At 68.1% G+C, this 18,378-nt stretch overlaps 4 protein-coding genes across 5 annotated transcripts; 1 reads left to right on the top strand and 3 right to left on the bottom strand.

Annotated features, from left to right (window-relative positions):
- Positions 1-463: 463 nt before the first annotated feature.
- PRDX5 (peroxiredoxin 5) lies at positions 464-3,250 on the bottom strand. Its single transcript, XM_059718563.1, has 6 exons — positions 3,143-3,250; positions 2,381-2,515; positions 1,882-2,013; positions 1,412-1,450; positions 1,104-1,168; positions 464-787 (listed from the first exon to the last, which is right to left on the bottom strand). Exons 1-6 carry the CDS (start codon positions 3,155-3,157, stop codon positions 682-684), a joined length of 492 nt encoding a protein of 163 aa, XP_059574546.1. The 5' UTR covers positions 3,158-3,250; the 3' UTR covers positions 464-681.
- Positions 3,251-3,751: 501 nt separating this feature from the next.
- Positions 3,752-5,455, top strand: TRMT112 (tRNA methyltransferase activator subunit 11-2). Its single transcript, XM_019499523.2, has 4 exons — positions 3,752-3,908; positions 4,234-4,335; positions 4,471-4,563; positions 5,183-5,455. The coding sequence occupies exons 1-4, from the start codon at positions 3,828-3,830 to the stop codon at positions 5,282-5,284; spliced, it is 378 nt and encodes a 125-aa protein (XP_019355068.1). The 5' UTR covers positions 3,752-3,827; the 3' UTR covers positions 5,285-5,455.
- A 9-nt stretch (positions 5,456-5,464) lies between these two features.
- On the bottom strand, positions 5,465-9,677 carry ESRRA (estrogen related receptor alpha). 2 transcript variants are annotated; one of them, XM_059718498.1, is made up of 7 exons: positions 9,040-9,677; positions 8,220-8,485; positions 7,772-7,888; positions 7,492-7,614; positions 7,215-7,382; positions 6,847-7,131; positions 5,465-6,643 (listed from the first exon to the last, which is right to left on the bottom strand). In XM_059718498.1, exons 1-7 carry the CDS (start codon positions 9,156-9,158, stop codon positions 6,414-6,416), a joined length of 1,308 nt encoding a protein of 435 aa, XP_059574481.1. In that variant the 5' UTR covers positions 9,159-9,677; the 3' UTR covers positions 5,465-6,413. The 2 variants fall into 2 exon arrangements, with proteins under 2 accessions (XP_059574481.1, XP_059574482.1); XM_059718499.1 differs by lacking the exon at positions 9,040-9,677 and adding an exon at positions 8,851-8,920.
- A 2,841-nt stretch (positions 9,678-12,518) lies between these two features.
- Positions 12,519-17,780, bottom strand: KCNK4 (potassium two pore domain channel subfamily K member 4). Its single transcript, XM_059719036.1, has 7 exons — positions 17,733-17,780; positions 16,291-16,749; positions 15,954-16,077; positions 15,547-15,707; positions 15,284-15,470; positions 14,467-14,606; positions 12,519-13,813 (listed from the first exon to the last, which is right to left on the bottom strand). Exons 1-7 carry the CDS (start codon positions 17,778-17,780, stop codon positions 13,355-13,357), a joined length of 1,578 nt encoding a protein of 525 aa, XP_059575019.1. The 3' UTR covers positions 12,519-13,354.
- Positions 17,781-18,378: the final 598 nt, after the last annotated feature.

Here is an 18,378-nt window from a genome sequence, read left to right as displayed (position 1 = left end):
CCCCGCGCACTCAACCGCGCAAAGAGGAACTTCCGCAAGGTGTGGGGTGAGGTGGGGGGGCAGGAAACCAGCAACACCCCCCCCGGGGTGACGCAGCAGGTGCGGGGGAGGGGGGCAACCCAATGGATGCATCTACCCTGGCGTCCAGCCTGCTCAGGATCAGGCCGCCTGGGCCCATCTGGTCCAGGGTCCGGCCCCCACCACCATGGGACCCGTTTCCACCCTCAACCCTACCTCTGACTGATCCAATCCCAACCTGGGGGAGGTCTGGACAGTGCCCAGCACTCCCCCCACCCCATTCCAGCCTGGGGTGCCTGGACAGCACGCCCTTGATCCTGGCCTGGGGGGTCTGGACAGCACCTGGTACCCCCTGAGCCCAGCTTGGGGCAATCCAGAGCCCCCTACCCCACCACAGCCCTATACCCCCATCTCGGGGCACGGCCCCCAATCATGCACACACAGGTTGAGCTGAACAGAGCCATTTATTCCAGCAAAGTGGGGGTGCAGGAGGCGGGGCCTCAGCAGCAGGGGCGGGGCCAGAGCTTGGGGGTGGAGCCTGTGCACCCCCTACAGGCCCAAATCAGGAGCTGCAGCAGCAAGATGTGCCCCTACCCCTTGTCTCAATGGGGCTCTTGGGTCAAAACTGGGAGTATGGGGTGGGGGGCCCAGACGCCTGGTCCCTCACAGCTGGGAGAGGAGGTTGCTAGCCAGGCTGCAGGTGAGTCCGGTGCCGTCGGCTTCCACGTTGAGGACTTTCACCACCCCGTCTTCCACCACCATCGAGAATCTATGGGGATATCGGGGGTCAGGGCTGAGGGGGGTTCCCCAGACCCTTCCCCAACCCCCCAAAGCACCCCCACCTCCCAAAGATCCCCTAAACCTTCAACAACCCCCTTATCCCCCCCTGCTATTGGGAACCCCCCACAAGGACCCTCAAAACTTGGGGACCCCAAAGCAGTTAAGGGGACCCTACAGACCTTGGGGTCCCACCCTGTGTTCTCCTATCACCCCCCTTCCCAGCTGCCACCAGCGGCCATGCTGCATGCTGGGAAGGGGGGCTGCAGGCACATGTATAAGGGGGACTTGTTTTGGGGGCACCTCACCTTTTGAGGCGGTCATTCCCAAAAAGCTGGCGCAGCGGGTCCTGGTTCAACAGCAGGTCAGTGGCCTGGGAGCAGGAAAGAGGGGGGCTCAGCAGGGGAAGGGAGGAACCCAATCCTGGCCTGATGCCCCCCTCCCAGGTGCCTCTCACTCCCACACCACAGCCCCCTGCCGGTGTCCCTTACTCCTGGCCCACAGCCCCTGCCAACCCCGCTCAGCCAGTACCCCTCATTCCTGACCTGCAGCCCTCTGCTCCCCTGCCACCCCCAACTCTGCCAGTGCACCTCACTCCAACCCACACCCCCCTTACCTTCCCAAAGGCCCCGGTGGGGTCAGCCAGCATCCGCACCTGGGGGGGGAGGGGAAAGAGGATTAGTGTGGTGGGGGCAGAAACAGTCCCCACATGGTTACACAACCCCTTGTTACGCAAACCAGGGCTGCCAAGAATGGGGGTGGCCCAGGAAGTTGAGTCAACTGCCCCAGGCAGGGGTGGGAGGGGCAGTGGAATTGGGCAAGGGCAGGGAAAAATCCTCTCTCTGCCCCTGCCACTGGCTTGCCACCACCACACTCCCCTGCCCCAGCCCCCAGTCAGCTGCCCCGTCCCTGCTCCACACAACCCCCCATCCTGCCCCCCATGCCCTCCTCACCCCACGGACTCCAACCCCCCTCCCCTCCAAGGCCACCCCCACCCCTGCCTCAGTTCCCTCACCTCCAAAACACCGCCCACCCCTAATGCTGCCCCCCCCCTCAGCCCTCCATCATCCCCTGAGGCCCCCTCACCTTGCCCTGGGTGCCAAGAGCTTTGCCCCACTCGCTGACCACAAAGACATCGTTGACGGCCAGGCAGGCGACCAGGTCCACGCCTCGGCCCTGCAGCTCCTTGGCCTCTGCCACAAACCCTGGCAAGTGTGTCTGGGGTGGGGGGGCACACATGGGGGCATCAGGGACCCCCCAGAGACAGTGCCCACCAGCCCCAGTCCTGACCCCACGGGGCCCAGGGATATAAGGGGAAGCCTATCCCAGCCCCCACAACACTTTGCAAGCTTGACTTGGTGTGTTGGTGGGTGGGGGGAGCAAAGGACGTTACAGGGGATTTCCAGGGGGCAGTGGAAAATAGAGGGAGCTGCGGGGGGCAGGGAAGGGCATGGGGGAACCTAAGAGGGACCAGGAAGGTATTGGGTGGGGTCTGGGGGGTGTTGGGGGGTATGGGGGAGTAACCAAGGCTGTAGAGGGGGACTAGGGCAGATCAGCGCTGTGGGGGGTCCAGTGGGGCTCTGACCTTGCTGCAGCCAGGGGTGAAGGCGCCGGGCACCCCAAAGAGGACACCCTTCTTGCCCTGGAAGAGCGTGGCCAGGTTCACCTTGGTGTCAGGGTCCCCCTCGAACACCTCCACGCTGGGCAGGCGGTCTCCTACCTGGGGGGGAAGGGGGAGGTATGGGGGGGTCCCAGCACAGCCAGGACCCCCCCCCAACAGCTCTGAAATCCACTATGGGAATCAGGGGGGGCTGGGGCTGCCAAGGGGAAGCAGTCACATCCCCCCCCGCCCCCCGCACCGGGCAGCACCTCAGCCGCTCCCTGGAGTTTCCCAGTGAATTGCACAACGCCCCCGCCCCGCCCCGCCCTGCCCAGCATTGCCAGGAACACCCCCCCCCCACACAGAGACAGAGCCCTGCCCCCAGCACAGTCTGTGCCCCAGGGCCCCCCTCCACATCCCTTCCCCCCCTCCAGCTCCCATGCCAGGAGACCCTCCAGTGCCCACATGCCTCCGACCTCCACTCTGTGCAGCTGTGGGGCCTCAAAAGACCCCAGATCCCCCCATAGCCCCCCACCCCATCTATGCCCCCCCTTCCCCCATGGCCTGACCAGACCCCGCCTGGTTGTGCCCAGCCCCCCCTCGCCCCTGGATGCCGCAGGACCTGGGGGGGGTCGGTCACTGACCCCCCCCACCCACCATCTTGCCCCCCCAACTCCAGGGACCCGGGGGAGGGAGGGGGCTGCACCGGGGGGCCATGCACGGAACAGGGGGCCCGGCTGCCCTCACCTGGATGGGCGCCATGGCAGCTCCTCGCGCTCCTCCAGCCGGTCAGTTTGGGCCGGACCTGGACCTGGGCCTGGGCCTGGGGGGGGCCCCGCCTGCGGCAACCCCCCGCCCCCCGCTGCCATGACAACGCCCTGAGTGACAACTCCCACGGAGAGAGATCACTTCACGCCCCCCACCCCCCCGGTCAAGGCGCAGCCAGTCGCGGCTGATTTGCATCTCATTTGCATGCGAGGGGCTACTCAATCACAGCTGATCGGCACGCGGCGGGGGGGCAGGGAGGAGGGTTTCAATCACAGCTGATTGATATAACTGGCTCGCGCGTGAGGAAATGAGGGGACGATATTTCACCACGGCTGGTTTGCATCTCATTTGCATATGGTGCAAAGGGCGGGAGGGGTGGACTTTCAACCCGCCCACACACGTTTTGATTAATTTGCATACGATTTACATATCGTTTGCATATCTCTCCCTCCCCCCCGCCCCGCTAGAGTATTCGCCTACTCTAACGGGAAGACGCCGGAACCAGAGCGTGCCGGAAGCTTCTTTCTTGGGATTTGGGTTTCCCAGCCGGACCCTCCCGAATAGCACACCACGGCCGGAAGTGGTGTCTAACGGACACACAAGACGCCTGGACCGGCAGTCACCCGGCTTCCGGCGGGAGCGGAGTCGGCGGCGCTGCGGGAGGATGAAGCTCCTGACGCACAACCTGCTAACGTCGCACGTGCGCGGCTTGCGGCCCGGCGGCGGCTACCCGCTGGGCATCCAGGTGCCGTCACCCGCCCCTTCCCGCCTCCCACGTGGCCACGGACGCTCCTTCCCTCCACCTGGACCCCCGTAGCCCCGCCCCCACGTGCTCACTGCGAGGCCTCCCGTGATCTAGCACTACCCCCACGTGCCCCGCCCCCGCCCCCGCCCCACACGTGGCCGGCCCCGTCCTCTTCTGCGCGGGGGCACTTCCCGCGAAGTGTACGCCCCCGTAGCCCCGCCCCCCAGGCGCCCATGGGGATCCCCAAGCCCCTCCCTCGTGTCAAGGCCCCGCCCCCGCATGGCCTATTGCCGCCCCCAGCCCGAATGACCCCGTCCCCTTTTAGGCCACGGAAGTGAAGCTGAGCCCCGTGGACTTCAACGCGCAGTTCGTGGCGCGGATGGTGCCCAAGGTGCAGTGGGCGGCGCTGCTGCAGGCGGCCCAGAGCGTGAGTGAGGGGCGGGGCTTAAGGTGGGAGGGGCTGGGACCAGGCAATGAAGGGGACATAGGGCAGTGGGGTGGGCGTGGTTACTCAGGGCTGGCCCCTCCCCCTGCGGGTGACTCCTCCCCCCTCTCCCCCCAGCTGGGGCATGGCTCTGACCTGCCCCCCGAGCCCGCCCCCGGCTACGAGAGCGACGAGGACTTCCTGCGGCGTCTGCACCACGTCCTGCTGGAGGTGAGGTCCCCGATGCCCCCGCCACCCTTCCCCGCACATAGGTGCCCCCATTTGCCCACCCCATGCAGACTCTCGCATGGACCCTGGAAACCCCCAAGACATCCCCCACTGGTCCCTAAGCTGCCCCAGACCACCCATGGGCCCCCACACCACCTCTATGGCACCACGGCCCTCAGCACCCTCCCCTGACTTCCCGTGCCCTCTCCCCCACCACCACAGACTGTCACAGGGACACTTGGAAACCCCTGAGCACCCCCATGGACTCCTAATGCCCCCTCCTGCACCCCACACACAGGGCCCCCCCATGGGCCCCTATACCCTCCCCCACCCCCTACAGACCGCTAGACTCCCCCAGACACCCCCTCCCCCAGGGGTGCCTGAGCACCCTGCCTCCCCCTTACCCCTGGGGTTGACAGCCCCTCCCAGATCCCCCTCCTCAGCTTGCTGCGGGAACAGGGGTAACCCCCGCCAACACCAGGGGTGTCACCCCGAAATCCTTCCCCCACACATGTAACCCATCTCCCCCAGACTGCTGTGGATGCCGAGGGGGGGGGGGGGGGGAAGCTGGTCTCCTGCCTGGGAAGACTCCAGCCCTGCCTGACCTCTCCCTTACCCACAGGTGGAGGTGGTGGAAGGCATCCTGCGCTGCCCAGACTCGGGGCACGAGTTCCCCATCACCAAGGGGATCCCTAACATGCTGCTGGCTGAGGAGGAGACCTGAAGGACTGGGGCGGGGGCAAGGGGGGGCAGGACGGGGTGGGTTTGTGTGGGGGTTGGGCTGGACTATGTCTGTTTGCATCAATAAAGCTCGGTTGGGTTGAAGTGGAGAGCTGTGATGTACTGTCCCTGCCTCCACTTCCAACCCGGAGCCCCCCCAATGAAGACACAGCGACCAGGGGTGTCCGAGATCTCCACGCTTTATTGGGGCGGGGGGGGGGGGAGCCCGCCACCGCCCCCGAGGTATTTAGCATATGTACATCTCCATAAATTAACCCAGGCCCCACCCCCAAGCCCTGGTGGGAGGGGACATGGGGATGACCCCCTCAGCCCAGATGGGGCTATTGCTATGTACAGAAGGGTTATTGCTTTGGGGGGGGGGGTCCCTGAGACCCTCCCCAAGCTGGGGATAGGGGGGCAGTCCTGGGGTCCCCAGGGGAGATCAGCCCTATCTCCCCCCTGCCAACAGTGCCCAGGGCTACTTATTGCTTTAAGGAGGGGGACCCCCATCCAGTGCTGAGCTCCCTTCAGGCCCCCCTGAACTGGTGGGGGGGGGGGGAATCAGGGGTCTATGGCTTCCAGGGGTTTGGGACTTGGCTTCCCAGCCCTGCCCCCAACAGAATCTGTCCTTCTGTCCAGCCCCCCAGGGACACAAGGACCCGTGGACCATGCACCCACATCTGCCTCCACCTGGGATGGGTGGCCTGGCCATGGGTCAGCCCTAAGGCTGTCTTTCTGTCTTGCCCCCGGATCCCTCTGTCAGTCCAGTCTGTCTGTGCACCCTGGTCTGGTCCAGTCCAACTGTCTTGCCTCTGCTCCCACCCAGTTGCCCGTGTGTCCATCCACTATCCCCCACTTTCCACCCCAGTCTGTCCGTCCATCACCCCTACCCCTGCGCATCCGTGTCTGGCCTTCAATCCATCTGAATGTCCAGCTCCTGTCCAATGGATCTGTGCGCCTCACCCCCCCACCCCAATCCCCGTCTGTCCAGTCCATCTGCCTCCGTGGGGCTGTCTGTGTGTCTGGCCACACCCCCCTGCCCCCCCCCATCTGTCCCATCTGTCTGCCCCCAGATCCATTGGGGGTCCCTGAGGAGGAGGGGAAGGGCACGTGGGTCTGCCTGGCCCCATCCATCAGTCCATCATGGCTTCCAGCATCTCAAGAAAGAGCTTGTGGGGGGGACCACGGGCACCAAGCTGCAGCCGCTGCAGGTGCCGCAGGGCCCGGGCAGCTGTCTGCCGCAGCAGGGGCAGCGTCAGCAGCAAGCGCCCGGCACGGCCCGCCCCCCCCAGTGCCGCCAATGCTTCCAGCAGCCCGTCCCGCAGCCGCTGCACGCCCGCCCCATCTTCCAGGTGCACCGAGTCTGTGCACAGAGGGCAGAAGTCAGGGGGCCTGTTCCCCTGCAGCCCCACGGTGCCCCCTCGTTCCTGACCCACAGTCCCCATGCCCCAGGGGTGCTCTGCAAGCACCTCCCAGCTCTGCCAGTGCCCCTCATTCCTAACCCACGGCCCGTGCCTGTGGCGCCCCTCACTCCTGACCTGCAGCCCCTTGTCCCCCACAACTCACCAGCATTAGCCAGCGCCAGGGCCTTGAGCAAGACGAATTCCTCACGCTGCAGCCTCAGGGCCCGGTACCGTGCCAACAGCTGGGCCAGGGCAGCGCCCAACTCGGCCAACCCGGCCGCCCGTGCCCCCGCCCCATCCAGCGCCAGGTCCTGGGCGAAGACCAGCGGGGGAGGGTCGGGCCCAGCTCCCCCGGGCAACGAGCGCCAGGCCACACCCAGTACCAGCACCTCCAGCCAGGCTGCCTGCAGCAGACTCATCTGGTCTGGGAGGGAGAGCCCTGCAAAGCCTGGAGGGCATGGGGGGCAGCATTAGGGGATGGTGCGGGTTGGGAGTGAGGGGCAGGGGAGGGGGGCAGGGGTCAGGTCTCACCGGGGATGTTCTTGGCCCAGCTGATGATGACCACGATCTCGCGATCTGCCAGGTCGCACAGGGCCGTGGCCACGCGTGGGGGCCCCTCAGGCAGTGCTGGGTCAGGCATGGCCAGGAGGGGCTCGGGCTCAGCCGCCAGCAGGTGGGACACCAGAGTGGGAAGCGGGGCTGGGGGGGGGCAAGAGGGGTCAGGGTGACCGCTGACCCCTACCCCCCCAGCCCTGCTGGTACCCCTCACTCCCAACCTGCAGCCCCCCCCAGACCCGTGCACACTCACTGGACTTCTTGCTGGCTGCCATGATGACAGGGGGGGCAGGAGGACTGAGGTAGGGGGTCCCGTCAGCTTCTGAACAGCGCTTGTATTTCTGCCGCCCCCCCCGGACCCGGTCCAGCCGCACTCCTGGGGGGAGAACAAGGGGGTCAGGCGGTGGCCTGGACCCCCGCACTGGAGCTGCCAGTGTCCTCACTGGGGGAGCCACAGCTCCTGCTCCCCCAGCCCCCCACACCTGACCCACCACCCCTGCCGGTGCCCCTCACCCCCATCCCGCAGCCCCTACCTTCCCGGAGCATGCCAACGCGCAGGCACTTGGTGAAGCGACAGGCCTGACAGGCCTTGCGGCGCCGCTTGGTGATCTCGCAGGCGCTGCTGGCCGGGCAGCTGTACTCAATGCTGCCTGGGGAAGGGGGGGCTGATTAGAGAGGATGGAGGATCCCCCACTCCCACCCACAGAAGACCCCCAGCAGGAGCTGTGACTCAGGAGTAAGGGGCACCAGGGAGGGTTCTTGGGGCCCAGAAGATGCCCTGTTCCCACCCGTGAGAGACCCCCTTGGGCCAGGAGCACGGGGCACCACTGTGGGGGGTGGGCTGCGGGTGGGGGGTGAGAGGCACTGCTGTGGAGGGGACGCTGGTTGGGAGCGAGGGGCCTCGGGGGTGGGCTGCGGGCGGGGGGTGAGGGGCCCCATGGCAGGGGGCTGCAGGTCGGGAGCGAGGGCCCCGGGGGGTACCTTGGATGGTGCGCTTGAAGAAGGCCTTGCAGGCCTCACAGGACGGGACCCCGTAGTGCAGCCCGGAGGCGATGTCGCCGCACACGAGGCAGAGCCGGGGGCTCGGGGGTGGGGCCGGAGCTGTGGGGGTCGTCGGGGGCCGCAGCGGGGTGGGGCCAGGACCGTTGCCGTGGCGCTGGCGGGGGGGGCTGGGGCTCCCCGGTGACACCGGCTCTGTCTTGATGTGCAGCCCCAGGCGCGAGTCCTGCGAGGACATGGCCGCCGGCCTGCGGGGGCAAGGGTCAGCCCTGGACACCCAGGGTCTCCCCCCAGCCGCCCCCGGGCCCCCGCCCTGGACTTCCTGCTGCGGGCAGGTCCGGACACCTGCTTCCCCTGCAGCTCCCCCAACGCCTGCGTGCCCTCGGTCGGACCCCCGACGCCTGCACCCCTGCCCGGCGTGGAGCTCCAGGCCCAGGGCAGAAGGTCACAGGGGTCACAGCCCAGGCATCACCCCCGCCTGCCCACCCAGGGGCGCACCAGGCACCCAGCCACAGGCGGAGCCAGGCCCCGCCCCCAGGGTGACCTTTGCTCCTGGGGGAGGGGGAGGGGGAACCGGGATCCCAAAGGACCTAGGCCTCCGGGCACGCCTCACCCCGCGCAGGAGAGTGGGCCTCTGACCCCGGGCTCTCCCACGTGACCCTTCCCTCCACGCACACACGTGTCCTGCCCCTCCCACGTGCTGGACACCACCCCCCCCCGGCTGCCACGCGAGACGCCTCACGTGACCCCTCCCACGCCCTCCCCTCCCCCGCCCACGTGCCCCCCGCGCGTGCGCACTGACCGTGCCGGGCCCTGCCGGGGGCTCCGCGGCGCCGGCCCCGAGGACAGCGAAGGACACGGGGCGCGCGACTCCCTCGGCGGGGCCAGCTGACACGGGGGGCGGGGCCACGCCTCATGCATAGCCAACGACGGGGCGGGGCTATGCGACGAGGCACGAATGAGGGCGGGACTCCGGGCCCCGCGCTTTCCTCGGGGGCGGAGCTATGCAAATAGGGGGTATGCAAATGACAGAACCACGGTGGGACGGGCGACGCGTTATGCCAATCAAGGGACGCGGGGTGGAGCCATGATGGAACCCTCGGCGAGGGGGGCGGGGCGTTATGCAAATATTGGGCGCCGGGGGCGGAGCCACGCCGCATGCAAACGATGGAGCCCGTCCCGCCTCCTGTCTCCGCAGCCAGAGGGGGCGTGTCACAACCTCATGCATAAGCAATTAAGGGGCGGGGCCTTGTCGGCAACATGCTGCTGCGGGCTGGGGGAGGACTTCTGGGTTCTGTCCCGGCGGGGCCGGGGGCGGGGGTGGACACTGCACGGGGGGACCCCGGGGACCCCCCCCCACGGCCTCCAGCGCCCCCGCCAGCGCAGTGCGGGGAGCCGCCGCCCGGGGGGAAACTGAGGCAGGGGCTCAAGGTCACGGGCTCAAGGTCACGCAGCGCTGGGAGGGAGCCCAGGCGTCCGGGTCGCCCGCCCTCCTCCCGCCCCTGTAACCCCCCCCGCCCCCCGGGCTTCCCTGCCCGCGGGACTGGAGAGCCCCCCGGCTCGCGCCCCGCTCCCGGCGCTGGAGAGCCCGCAGCCCCGGTACCTGCCGCCGCTCGGTCCCGCGGTGAAGGTCAGGGGACGTGTCCCGCCCGGGCGTGCCCCCCCCGCCCCGCCCTCGTTAAGGGCATAGCCCGAGTCGTGCCGGGACCCTCCGTCAAGGTGATAGGGCTTTATTCGAAGGAGGGGCCGGGGGTTGGGGCGCCGGGGGAGGCACTGCCCTGGGCTGGGGGGGTCCGAGGCGGCCTCGCAGCTCCTGCAGGCGCTGCTCCACGGCCGAGACCAGCGGGTGCCCCCGGGCCAGGCTCCGGCGGTAATCTGGGGGGGCCGGAGGGTGATAGATCCCCTCACTCCCTGCTGCAACCCCCCAGGAAGCGTCCAGGGGCCCCAGAGCCTCCAGCCCCCCGTGACCCCCCAGGTCCTCCGGGGACTCCCAGCCCCCACAACCCCCCAAAAGCCCAGGGAGGTGCCGCCAGAGCCCCCAGCACCCAAACCCCCTGGAGACGCCACCCCACAGCTCCAAGCCCCGCCCCCCAGTGACCCCCCTCACCTTTCAGGGTCTCCCCTAAAATCACCAGCGCTTCCTCCTGCATAAGCCTCAGGAGGGGCAGGGGCACCTGGGCGGGGTAGAAGGGGGTAAATATGGGGGGGCTGGGGCTGTGAGGGTTGGCTCTGGGCCCCCCCCACCTCCATCTGAGACCTGCACCCTGGGGGCATCTGTTCTACTCAGCCAATGCTGCCCCGCACACACCCCAGAGATGGCTGCATCCTGGTGCGGGGTGGGGGGGGTAGTTCCTGGGGCTCTGAGGGGCTCTATGGCAAGACTGGGGGGGGCTCCAGAGGGGGGCTCCAGACTCACCGCAGCTTTGCAGGCCCGTTCATGCTGCTTCAGCAGGTGCCTATAGGCCGGGTCCTGGGGGCAGATTTGGGAGTCGGGCCCCCCAGATCCCCCCCGATTCCTGAAACACAGTCCCCATCCCCCCAGCTTCTAACCCCCCCCTCAAGACCAGCCCCCCACTGCCAGGCTCCTCCCAGCGACCCCAGCTCTTCCCCCCACCCCAGTGCTGACCCCCCAACCCTCTCCTGAGTCCCCCAGGGCCTCTTCAGAGCACCCCCTGAACCACCAACCCCCCCCAAGATCCCTCCCCCACACCTCCCAGCTCCCTGTCGGGACCCCCCAGATCTCCCTACCTCTCCAGACCCCTGCCAGGATACCCAGCCACCCTTGGGATACCCCCAGCCCCATCAAGTCCCACCAGCCGCCCACTGCTGGGACCCCAGATCCCACCCCACCCACCCCACTAGAGACACCCCTCCACCCAGGTCCACCCTAGTCCTGCCCCATGGGCATGGGGGTGCGGGGGGGGCTGTCCCTGGGCTCCCACCTGGAGGAGCTGGTCCAAGGAGTGTCCCGGGTCCCCAGCCTGGCACCTCTGAGTGAGCTCTGTGCTGCCTGGGGTGGCGGGGGGCAGGGAGCTGAGCTGGGGGGCAGGGGGCACTGCCAGGCACCCCCAGCTTGCTCAGGGCAAGGCTGCAGCCAGCTCTGGGGTAGAGCAGGGCTAGGTATAACGGATGCTACTGGCTCTGGGGTGACGCACTGTGGGTGACGCTGGTCTCTGGGGCATCCGTGGCCTGTCCTGGCTCCTTTGAGGAGATGAATTGGGTGAGATCTGGGGAGGGAAAACAAAGGCCCCCCCAACCCCCTCCTTTCTTGGGTGGGGGGCTGATGCCCCCCAGTCCTACCTCTTGGGAGGCTCCATCCGGTGGGTCTGGTGCAGTGAGGGAGGGGGGACTCCCTAGGGACCTGGGGGGCAGCAGACACCCCCATCAGTGCCCCACAAGCCCAGGACCAGGCTCATCTACCCCAGGCCCTCCCCCCATCTCTAAGCTGGGGGGGGTTGTCCACTCCCCGCCAACCCTGTGAGGGACCCTCAGAGCTACCTGGCTGGGGGGCTGGGCCCGGATTTGGGGGGTGGGGCTGGGATCCTCCATTTCTTACCTGCTGGCTGTCTCCAGCTCCTGCTTGTGAGGTAAGATTTGGGGGCTCAGAGGGGGGCATGACCAGCCCCCCTCAGATACCCTCCCCCACTAGGGGTGCACTTTTCAGCCCCCGTCCTGGGTTCTGGGATTCGGGGTTCATCCCCCAGCCCCATCAGCCCCCCTGGATCTTGGATTCCTCCCTAGCCCACCCGATACCTCCTCTCCCTGCTCCATGGTGCCCCGGGGCTCTGCTCAGCACCTGTGGGGGGTTAGAGGCAGTCACCCTCACCCCCAAAGGCCCCCATCACCCCTAAATACCCCCCAGCCACCCAAATGCATCATTCCCCAAATACCCTCACCCCCAATCTCCCCATTCCCAACCCTTTCCTTGCCCCCCTCTCCTGGGACCGGTGGAGGAGACCCCCCCAACCACACTGTCCCCCAAAAGGGGAGGGGGAGAAAGAGCCCCCCCCTCCCCCCACGGACCAGACAGCCCAGTGCCCCGCGAGGGATGCTCTGATAAGGCGGAACCCGCATAGCAACAGTCTCCATGGTAACCCCGCATCCCACCACCCCCTTACGAGATGCAGCTGCTTCTGGGGAGTGGGGGGGCTGTGTGTAACGGGCCGCGGCTGGCTCTGGGGTGCGCATAGGCTGGGTATAGCAGATAAACAGCGCTCCCCGCCCCCGCTCCCCCCCCCCCCCCCCCCCCCCCGCACCGGACAGACACACAGACACAGCGTCTCCAGTTCGGATTTGGATTTAATCTGGAAAATCCCAGGCGCAATAGATGGAGGAGCCTGGGAGGCACCATTGGAGGGGGCGGACAGACGGACAGAAGGCGTGTGCACGCGTGGGGGTGTGGAGATGTACCCCCTAATCGGGGCAGAGATGCAGCCAGCTCTGAGGTGGGGCATGAGCTGAGTGTAACACATGCAGCCACTTCTGGGGGGGCTCACCCCCCTTCTTCCCCTCCCCCCCAGAAAAAAGGGCTGAGAATTTGGGGGCTTCTACACTGAAAAGCCTCCAAATTCCCCCCAGTATCCCCTGATTTAGGGGTGCCCCAATGGGCCCAGTAAGGCCCAAAGGGCCCCCATCCCCCCTGAGGATGGATTTGGGGCATTTAGCACCGTGGGGGGCTTTGAACTGGGGGGCACAGTGTCCATGCAGTGGTGGGGGGTGGGGAGAGGCGGCGGCCCACCGCTTATGGGGGCCCTCCTCCCTTGTGCCCAGGTTTCCCCAACTCCAGGGGTTCCTCGCGTCCGGGAGGAGGGTATTTCTAGGGACACCCCCAATTTTGGGTTCCCCTATCACTTGTGGGGGCGGCGTTTCATGGGACTCTCACTTCCGGTATCCCCACCTCTGGGTTCCCCTAGCTACAGGAGACCCCCACTTCCTGGTGCCCCCCAGTTCAAGTTCCCCCAGTGACATGGACCCCATTTCTGGGGTGCCCCAGTCTCGGGCGGGGATTTCCAGCCCCCCCACTTCCAGGTTGCCCTACTTTTGGGGGGACCAGTTTCCTGCCTCCCACCGTGGGGGTTCCCCCACTTCAGTGCCCCCCACTCCCCAGCTGCCCGGTCCTACACGGCCTCGCCCTGGTGGCGGGTGCGAGCCTGCAGCTCCAGGGCGGGGGGCCGGGGGGCGGCGGGGACACGGGGGCCCCGGGGCCGGCGAGGCCGGCGGGGCGGCCCGGGGGGCGGCCCGGCTTCACTCTGGGTGTCCGAGCTCTCGTCGATGAAGGCCAGGTTCTCCCCCAGGCCGTCAAAGGGGTGCGGGGGCCCGCCCAGCCCCCCACATCCCGGGGACCCCCCCGGCGTCCGAGGCCGGGGATTGAGCTGGGTCACTGCCAGGGTGGGGGACAGCGTGGCGGGCGGGAGCAGGGCCAAGGGGCTGGGGGGGGCCGGCCTGTTCGGGGTGAGGGGCCCCCCCTTCAGGGCAATGGCTTTGGGGAGCTTCTCGGGGAGCCCCACCCCCCCCGCCCGCAGCTGGGCAGTCACCGTGCCGGTCCAGCTGGCTGCATGTGCCGTCAGGCCCCCCACCTGTGGGGGAGGGGAGCAAGGGGGGTCAGAGGGTCCCCAAAACGGAGCTGGTCCCCCAACCCCTAATCTCACCCAATCCCTGGGGACCCCCCCAAGCAGCCCTCAGGGACTTGGGGGTCCGGGGGGCCTGGGTTGGTGTCGGGGTCCCGGGGGGCTGTGGGGCACAGGGCAGGGCAGGAAGGGTCCCAGGAGGGTTTTCAGAGGGGCAGGGCTGGGGTGTTGGGGGGCTCCTGGGCACTGGGGACCCTGGGGAGATGAGGTGAGGGGGCCTGGGGGGCTCTCGGAGGGCAGGACTGGGATGTTGGAGGTCTTAAGGGGGGCGCCTTTCACAGGCTCCTTGGCAGGCTCTTGGGGGAAAAGTAGGGGATGAGGTGGGGGGTCCCTGGGAAATACTTTGGGGGGCTCTCAGCAGACAGGGTCCCGGGCTCAGTTGGGGGTCCCTGGGGGGCAGGGCAGGGCAGGGCTGGGCTCCCTGGAGGAGGCTCCGGCTCCCTTGGGGGTGACTGAGGGCAGGGTTTGGGCTCCATGGGTCGTTTGAGGGGGGCTCTGACAGATCCAAGTGGGCAGGGCCAGGCGGGAGGCTGGGGGCACAGCTCCTTTGGGTGGGGGTCTCTGGGCTCCCTGGGGGGCTCCCTGGGTGGTGGGGTCAGTACCTCGGCACGCGTGCGTTGGGTCAGGGCGCGCAACCAGTTGCCGATCATGGTGAGGATGGAGGCGAAGTAGGCCAGGCCCAGCAGGATCCAGAACCAGACGAGCGGCGGGTACCAGGGGTGCGCTGCCCCCGCCCCCGCGCCTGCGGGCACCGACCCGTGACGGCGGGCACCCGCCCTCTGCTGCGTGTGGTGTGTCCGGGGCCCGCCGCCCCCGACCCAGGGCCCACCCCCGTGAGCCCCCCGCCAGCCCCGACCCCAGGGCTCCCCCTCCCCGCGAGGCCCCCAATGCCCCCGACCCTGGGTTGCCTCCACCCCACGGGCCCCCCGCCGCCCCATCGGCGGGCCCCGCCTTCCTGAGCGATCCCTGGGCCCCCACCGCCCCCTGGTTCTGTGATTGTCCAGACTCCTGGCACCAGCCCCAAACGTCCCTCAGCCCCTTCTGCCCCTCCCGGGCCCGATGCCCCCAGGAACCTCACAACAGTCCCGCAGGGACCCCGCTCCCAGAGCCCTGATGCCCGCAGAGTCCCCCAAACCACCACAGACCCCTCCAGGGCCCTGCTTCTCTCTAGCCGCCAAGCCCCAGAGCCCCTGAATCTGCTCAGGGCCCCTCTGTGTCCTCCATCCCTCCACCCCACTATCCTGTGGGTCACCCTACCCAAATACCCTCTGGGTCCCGTCGCCCCCCCTCAAATCCCCCCTCCCCAAGACCCTCTCGGTTCCTCCACCGCTCCCAAATCGCCACCCCCGGGTCCTTCCACCCCCCTACCCACCCCAAAGCCCCCTGCCCCAATACCCTCTGGGTCCCCCCGGCCCCCACCTGCAACGTAGTCGCCGAGGCCCACGGTGGTGAGCGTGATGACCACGAAGTAGAGCGACTCGAGCAGGCTCCAGCCCTCCACGCGCTGGAACACGGCGGCCGGCAGCGACACGAAGAGCGCAGCGCCGAGCACCAGGAAGAGCAGCGCGGACAGCGCCCGCACCGCGCCCGGCCGCACCTCCCACTGCTGCGGGGGGCCGGGGTCAGCGCCCGGGGCCCCGCGCCCGGCCCCAGCGCCCCGGGTCCCGGCCGCGGGCACTGACCAGGAAGACGCGCTCCACGCGGGCGATGGCGCGGCGCAGAGACGAGCCGAGCTGGTCGCCGACCCCGGCCAGGAGCATCCCGAAGAGCGGGATCCCGAGCAGCGCGTAGAAGATGCAGAAGATGCGGCCGCCGTCGGTGCGGGGCGCCGTGTTCCCGAAACCTGCGGGGGGCGGCGGTCGGCGGGGCCCCGCAGTCACGACCCCTGCCCCTGGCCCCGCACCCGGGGCCCTGCACTCCCGACGCCTTCCTTCCCCGCGATCGGGCCCACGCACTCCCGACCCCTGCCTCCACCCCCACGCCCGGGGCCCCGCAATCCCGACCCGCAACCCCTTGCCCTCCCCGTGACCCGCAGCCCCTGCCCGCCCCCACCCGGTGCCCCGCACGCCCGACCCGCAGCCCCCAGTACCGATGGTGGTGACGACGGTGCCGGCGAAGAAGAAAGCGCTGCTTAGCTCCCAGCTGCTGCTGCTGCTGCCGTCGGTGTCGTTGTCGGCGGGGTCCGGGCCGCCCCCCAGGAGCCCCCCCACGTCCTGCGGGCACAGCGGGCGGTGAGCCCCCTCCAGGCCCCGTGCCCCGTGCCCCCCGGCCCCACTAACCCCTGCCTGCCCGCTCCTGCCCCTTGTCTCGCGTTACCCCCGTGCCTGCCCCACCCTTAACCCTCTCCTGCCTGACCCCCTCCATTAACCCCTTCCTGCCTAGTCTCCCGCGAGCATTAACCCCGTCCTGCCGGTCTCCCCCCTCACCTGCAGCAGCCGGTCGAGCTCGGGGCCGGGCACGCAGCGGTGGCGCTGCAGGAAGCGGTCACGCGTGGCCCGGGCCTCGCGGAGCTGGCGCAGCTCGTGGGGCTGCTCCAGGGCGCGGAACACGAGCGCGCCGCCCACCAGGTAGGCCAGCACCGCGGCCAGCAGCGCCGCCACCGCCCCGCGCCGCGCCCGGCCCCCCGCGCCCGGCCCCGCGCCGGATCGGGGCCCCTGGGCTGTCACCGCCGGGGACCCGCGCAGGATGGGCTCCTTGGACGAGTAGTACAGCGCCAGCTCCGGGTCCGCCTCCGGATCGGGCTCGGGGCCCGCGGGGGGCCGCGGCGGGAGTGCGGGGCGCGGGGGGCCGCTCACTGTGGGGGAGCGGTGGTCCCCCAGTTGGTGGGGGCCTTGGGGAACGCCGGGGCCCGCCACCCCAGGGCCCCCGGTACCCCCCAGAGCCCTCTGGCAGAGCCCCCCGAACAGCCAGGGACCCCCAAATCCCCACCTCCAGGATCCCCGGGGGCACCCCACAGACCCCCCCCAGGCATCCAGGAGCCTCTCCAGCCCCCCAAACCTCCCCCTGGAGACCGCCCAGCACCCCTGAATAGCCAGGAGACCCCAGAGACCTCCTGTCCCCCTGGGGGACCCCCAGTCCCCCTGGAAGCCTCCCACATCTCAGCCCCCCAATACCCTCGGGAGCCCCGGGAATAAACCCCTGCCCCCCAAGAGCACTGAGCCTGGGCCCCGGAGACGGGGCTGCGCTCCGGGAGTGAGGGGCACCGGCAGGGTGCGGGGAAGGTGGTGCCAGGCCGTCGCAGGCGCCCTGCCAGCCCCCCGCCCCCCCCCGCCCCCCCTCCGGGGCAATTAAAGTTTCCTTTCAATTAACGCTGCCCCGCGCTAGCCACAGGCTTGGCACCGCCGGGACTGGAGGAGACGGGGACACGCACGCACGCACACACACCATGTACGCAACCCTCATGTACACTGCCTCTGCCACACACACACAATGTTGTAGCCCACATGCACACTACACAAGCCCCCGCACACCCCCGCATCTCATTGACACACACACTGTGTACACAGCCTCCAGCTCAGGCCCCTTTACACGGACATACAACCCCCTCGCACCACGTACACAGCCCCTACCACACGCACACACACAACCTCATCCCACACACCCCATGCACACAACTAAGTCACCCCAACACACACACACACACAAATAGACCGTGTGTGCAACACCCCCATGCACACAACTACATAACCCCAACACACACTCATGCGCGCACACTGTGCACCCAGCCCCCCGCCCCTGCACACAACTACTCAACCGTCCCCCCACACAAATATTGTACACACCCAGCCCCCCACACAGCCCCAAAGCACACAAACACACAAGTAGTCTCAAGCGCACGTGCACACCCCCATGTGCACAACCCCCACACCCATGCACATGAATCCATAATGCCCTCATACTCCTCCAACCCAACCATGTCCACAAGTACACAACCCCAACACACACACGTACACACATACCCCCATACACAACCCCGCACCCATGCACATAGCTCTACAACCCCCTCACACTTCTCCACCCCAACCATGTCCACAACTACACAACCCCAACACACACACGCACACACATACCCCCATTCACAACCCCCACACCAATACACGTAGCTCTACAACCCCCTCACACTTCTCCACCCCAACCATGTCCACAACTACACAACCCCAACACACACACGCGCGCACACGCCCCCATACACAACCCCCACACCAATACACATAGCTCTACAACCCCCTCACACTTCCCCACCCCAACCATGTCCACAACTACACAACCCCAACACACACACGCGCGCACACGCCCCCATACACAACCCCCACACCAATACACATAGCTCTACAACCCCCTCACACTTCCCCACCCCAACCATGTCCACAACTACACAACCCCAACACACACACGCGCGCACACGCCCCCATACACAACCCCCACACCAATACACATAGCTCTACAACCCCCTCACACTTCCCCACCCCAACCATGTCCACAACTACACAACCCCAACACACACGCGCGCACAC

The sequence above is a fragment of the Alligator mississippiensis genome, chromosome 15 (genome assembly GCF_030867095.1).
Source record: "Alligator mississippiensis isolate rAllMis1 chromosome 15, rAllMis1, whole genome shotgun sequence".
Taxonomy (NCBI): domain Eukaryota; kingdom Metazoa; phylum Chordata; order Crocodylia; family Alligatoridae; genus Alligator; species Alligator mississippiensis.
Note: the sequence above shows the minus strand (reverse complement) of the source record. Positions and strands in the feature narration are given on the sequence as shown.

Bases quoted from the DNA above. Each gene is read 5' to 3' on its own strand.
- PRDX5 (XM_059718563.1), bottom strand. The intron at 2,014-2,380 runs GTCAGAGCCCCA...CCCCCACCCCAG, and splicing joins TCACCCCTGGCTGCAGCAAG to ACACACTTGCCAGGGTTTGT. The intron at 1,451-1,881 runs GTGAGGGGGCCT...CTCCCCCCCCAG, and splicing joins CTCTTGGCACCCAGGGCAAG to GTGCGGATGCTGGCTGACCC.
- TRMT112 (XM_019499523.2), top strand. From the start codon at position 3,828: ATGAAGCTCCTGACGCACAACCTGCTAACGTCGCACGTGCGCGGCTTG. The intron at 3,909-4,233 runs GTGCCGTCACCC...GTCCCCTTTTAG, and splicing joins GCTACCCGCTGGGCATCCAG to GCCACGGAAGTGAAGCTGAG. The intron at 4,564-5,182 runs GTGAGGTCCCCG...CCTTACCCACAG, and splicing joins TGCACCACGTCCTGCTGGAG to GTGGAGGTGGTGGAAGGCAT.
- ESRRA (XM_059718498.1), bottom strand. From the start codon at position 9,158: ATGCATGAGGCGTGGCCCCGCCCCCCGTGTCAGCTGGCCCCGCCGAGG. The intron at 7,132-7,214 runs GTGAGACCTGAC...CATGCCCTCCAG, and splicing joins CTGGGCCAAGAACATCCCCG to GCTTTGCAGGGCTCTCCCTC. The intron at 6,644-6,846 runs GTGAGTTGTGGG...CTCTGTGCACAG, and splicing joins CCTGGCGCTGGCTAATGCTG to ACTCGGTGCACCTGGAAGAT.
- KCNK4 (XM_059719036.1), bottom strand. From the start codon at position 17,780: ATGGTTGGGTTGGAGGAGTATGAGGGCATTATGGATTCATGTGCATGG. The intron at 14,607-15,283 runs GTGGGGGCCGGG...CGGTGCCCGCAG, and splicing joins CCTCGGCGACTACGTTGCAG to GCGCGGGGGCGGGGGCAGCG. The intron at 13,814-14,466 runs GTACTGACCCCA...CCTCCCCCACAG, and splicing joins CCCAACGCACGCGTGCCGAG to GTGGGGGGCCTGACGGCACA.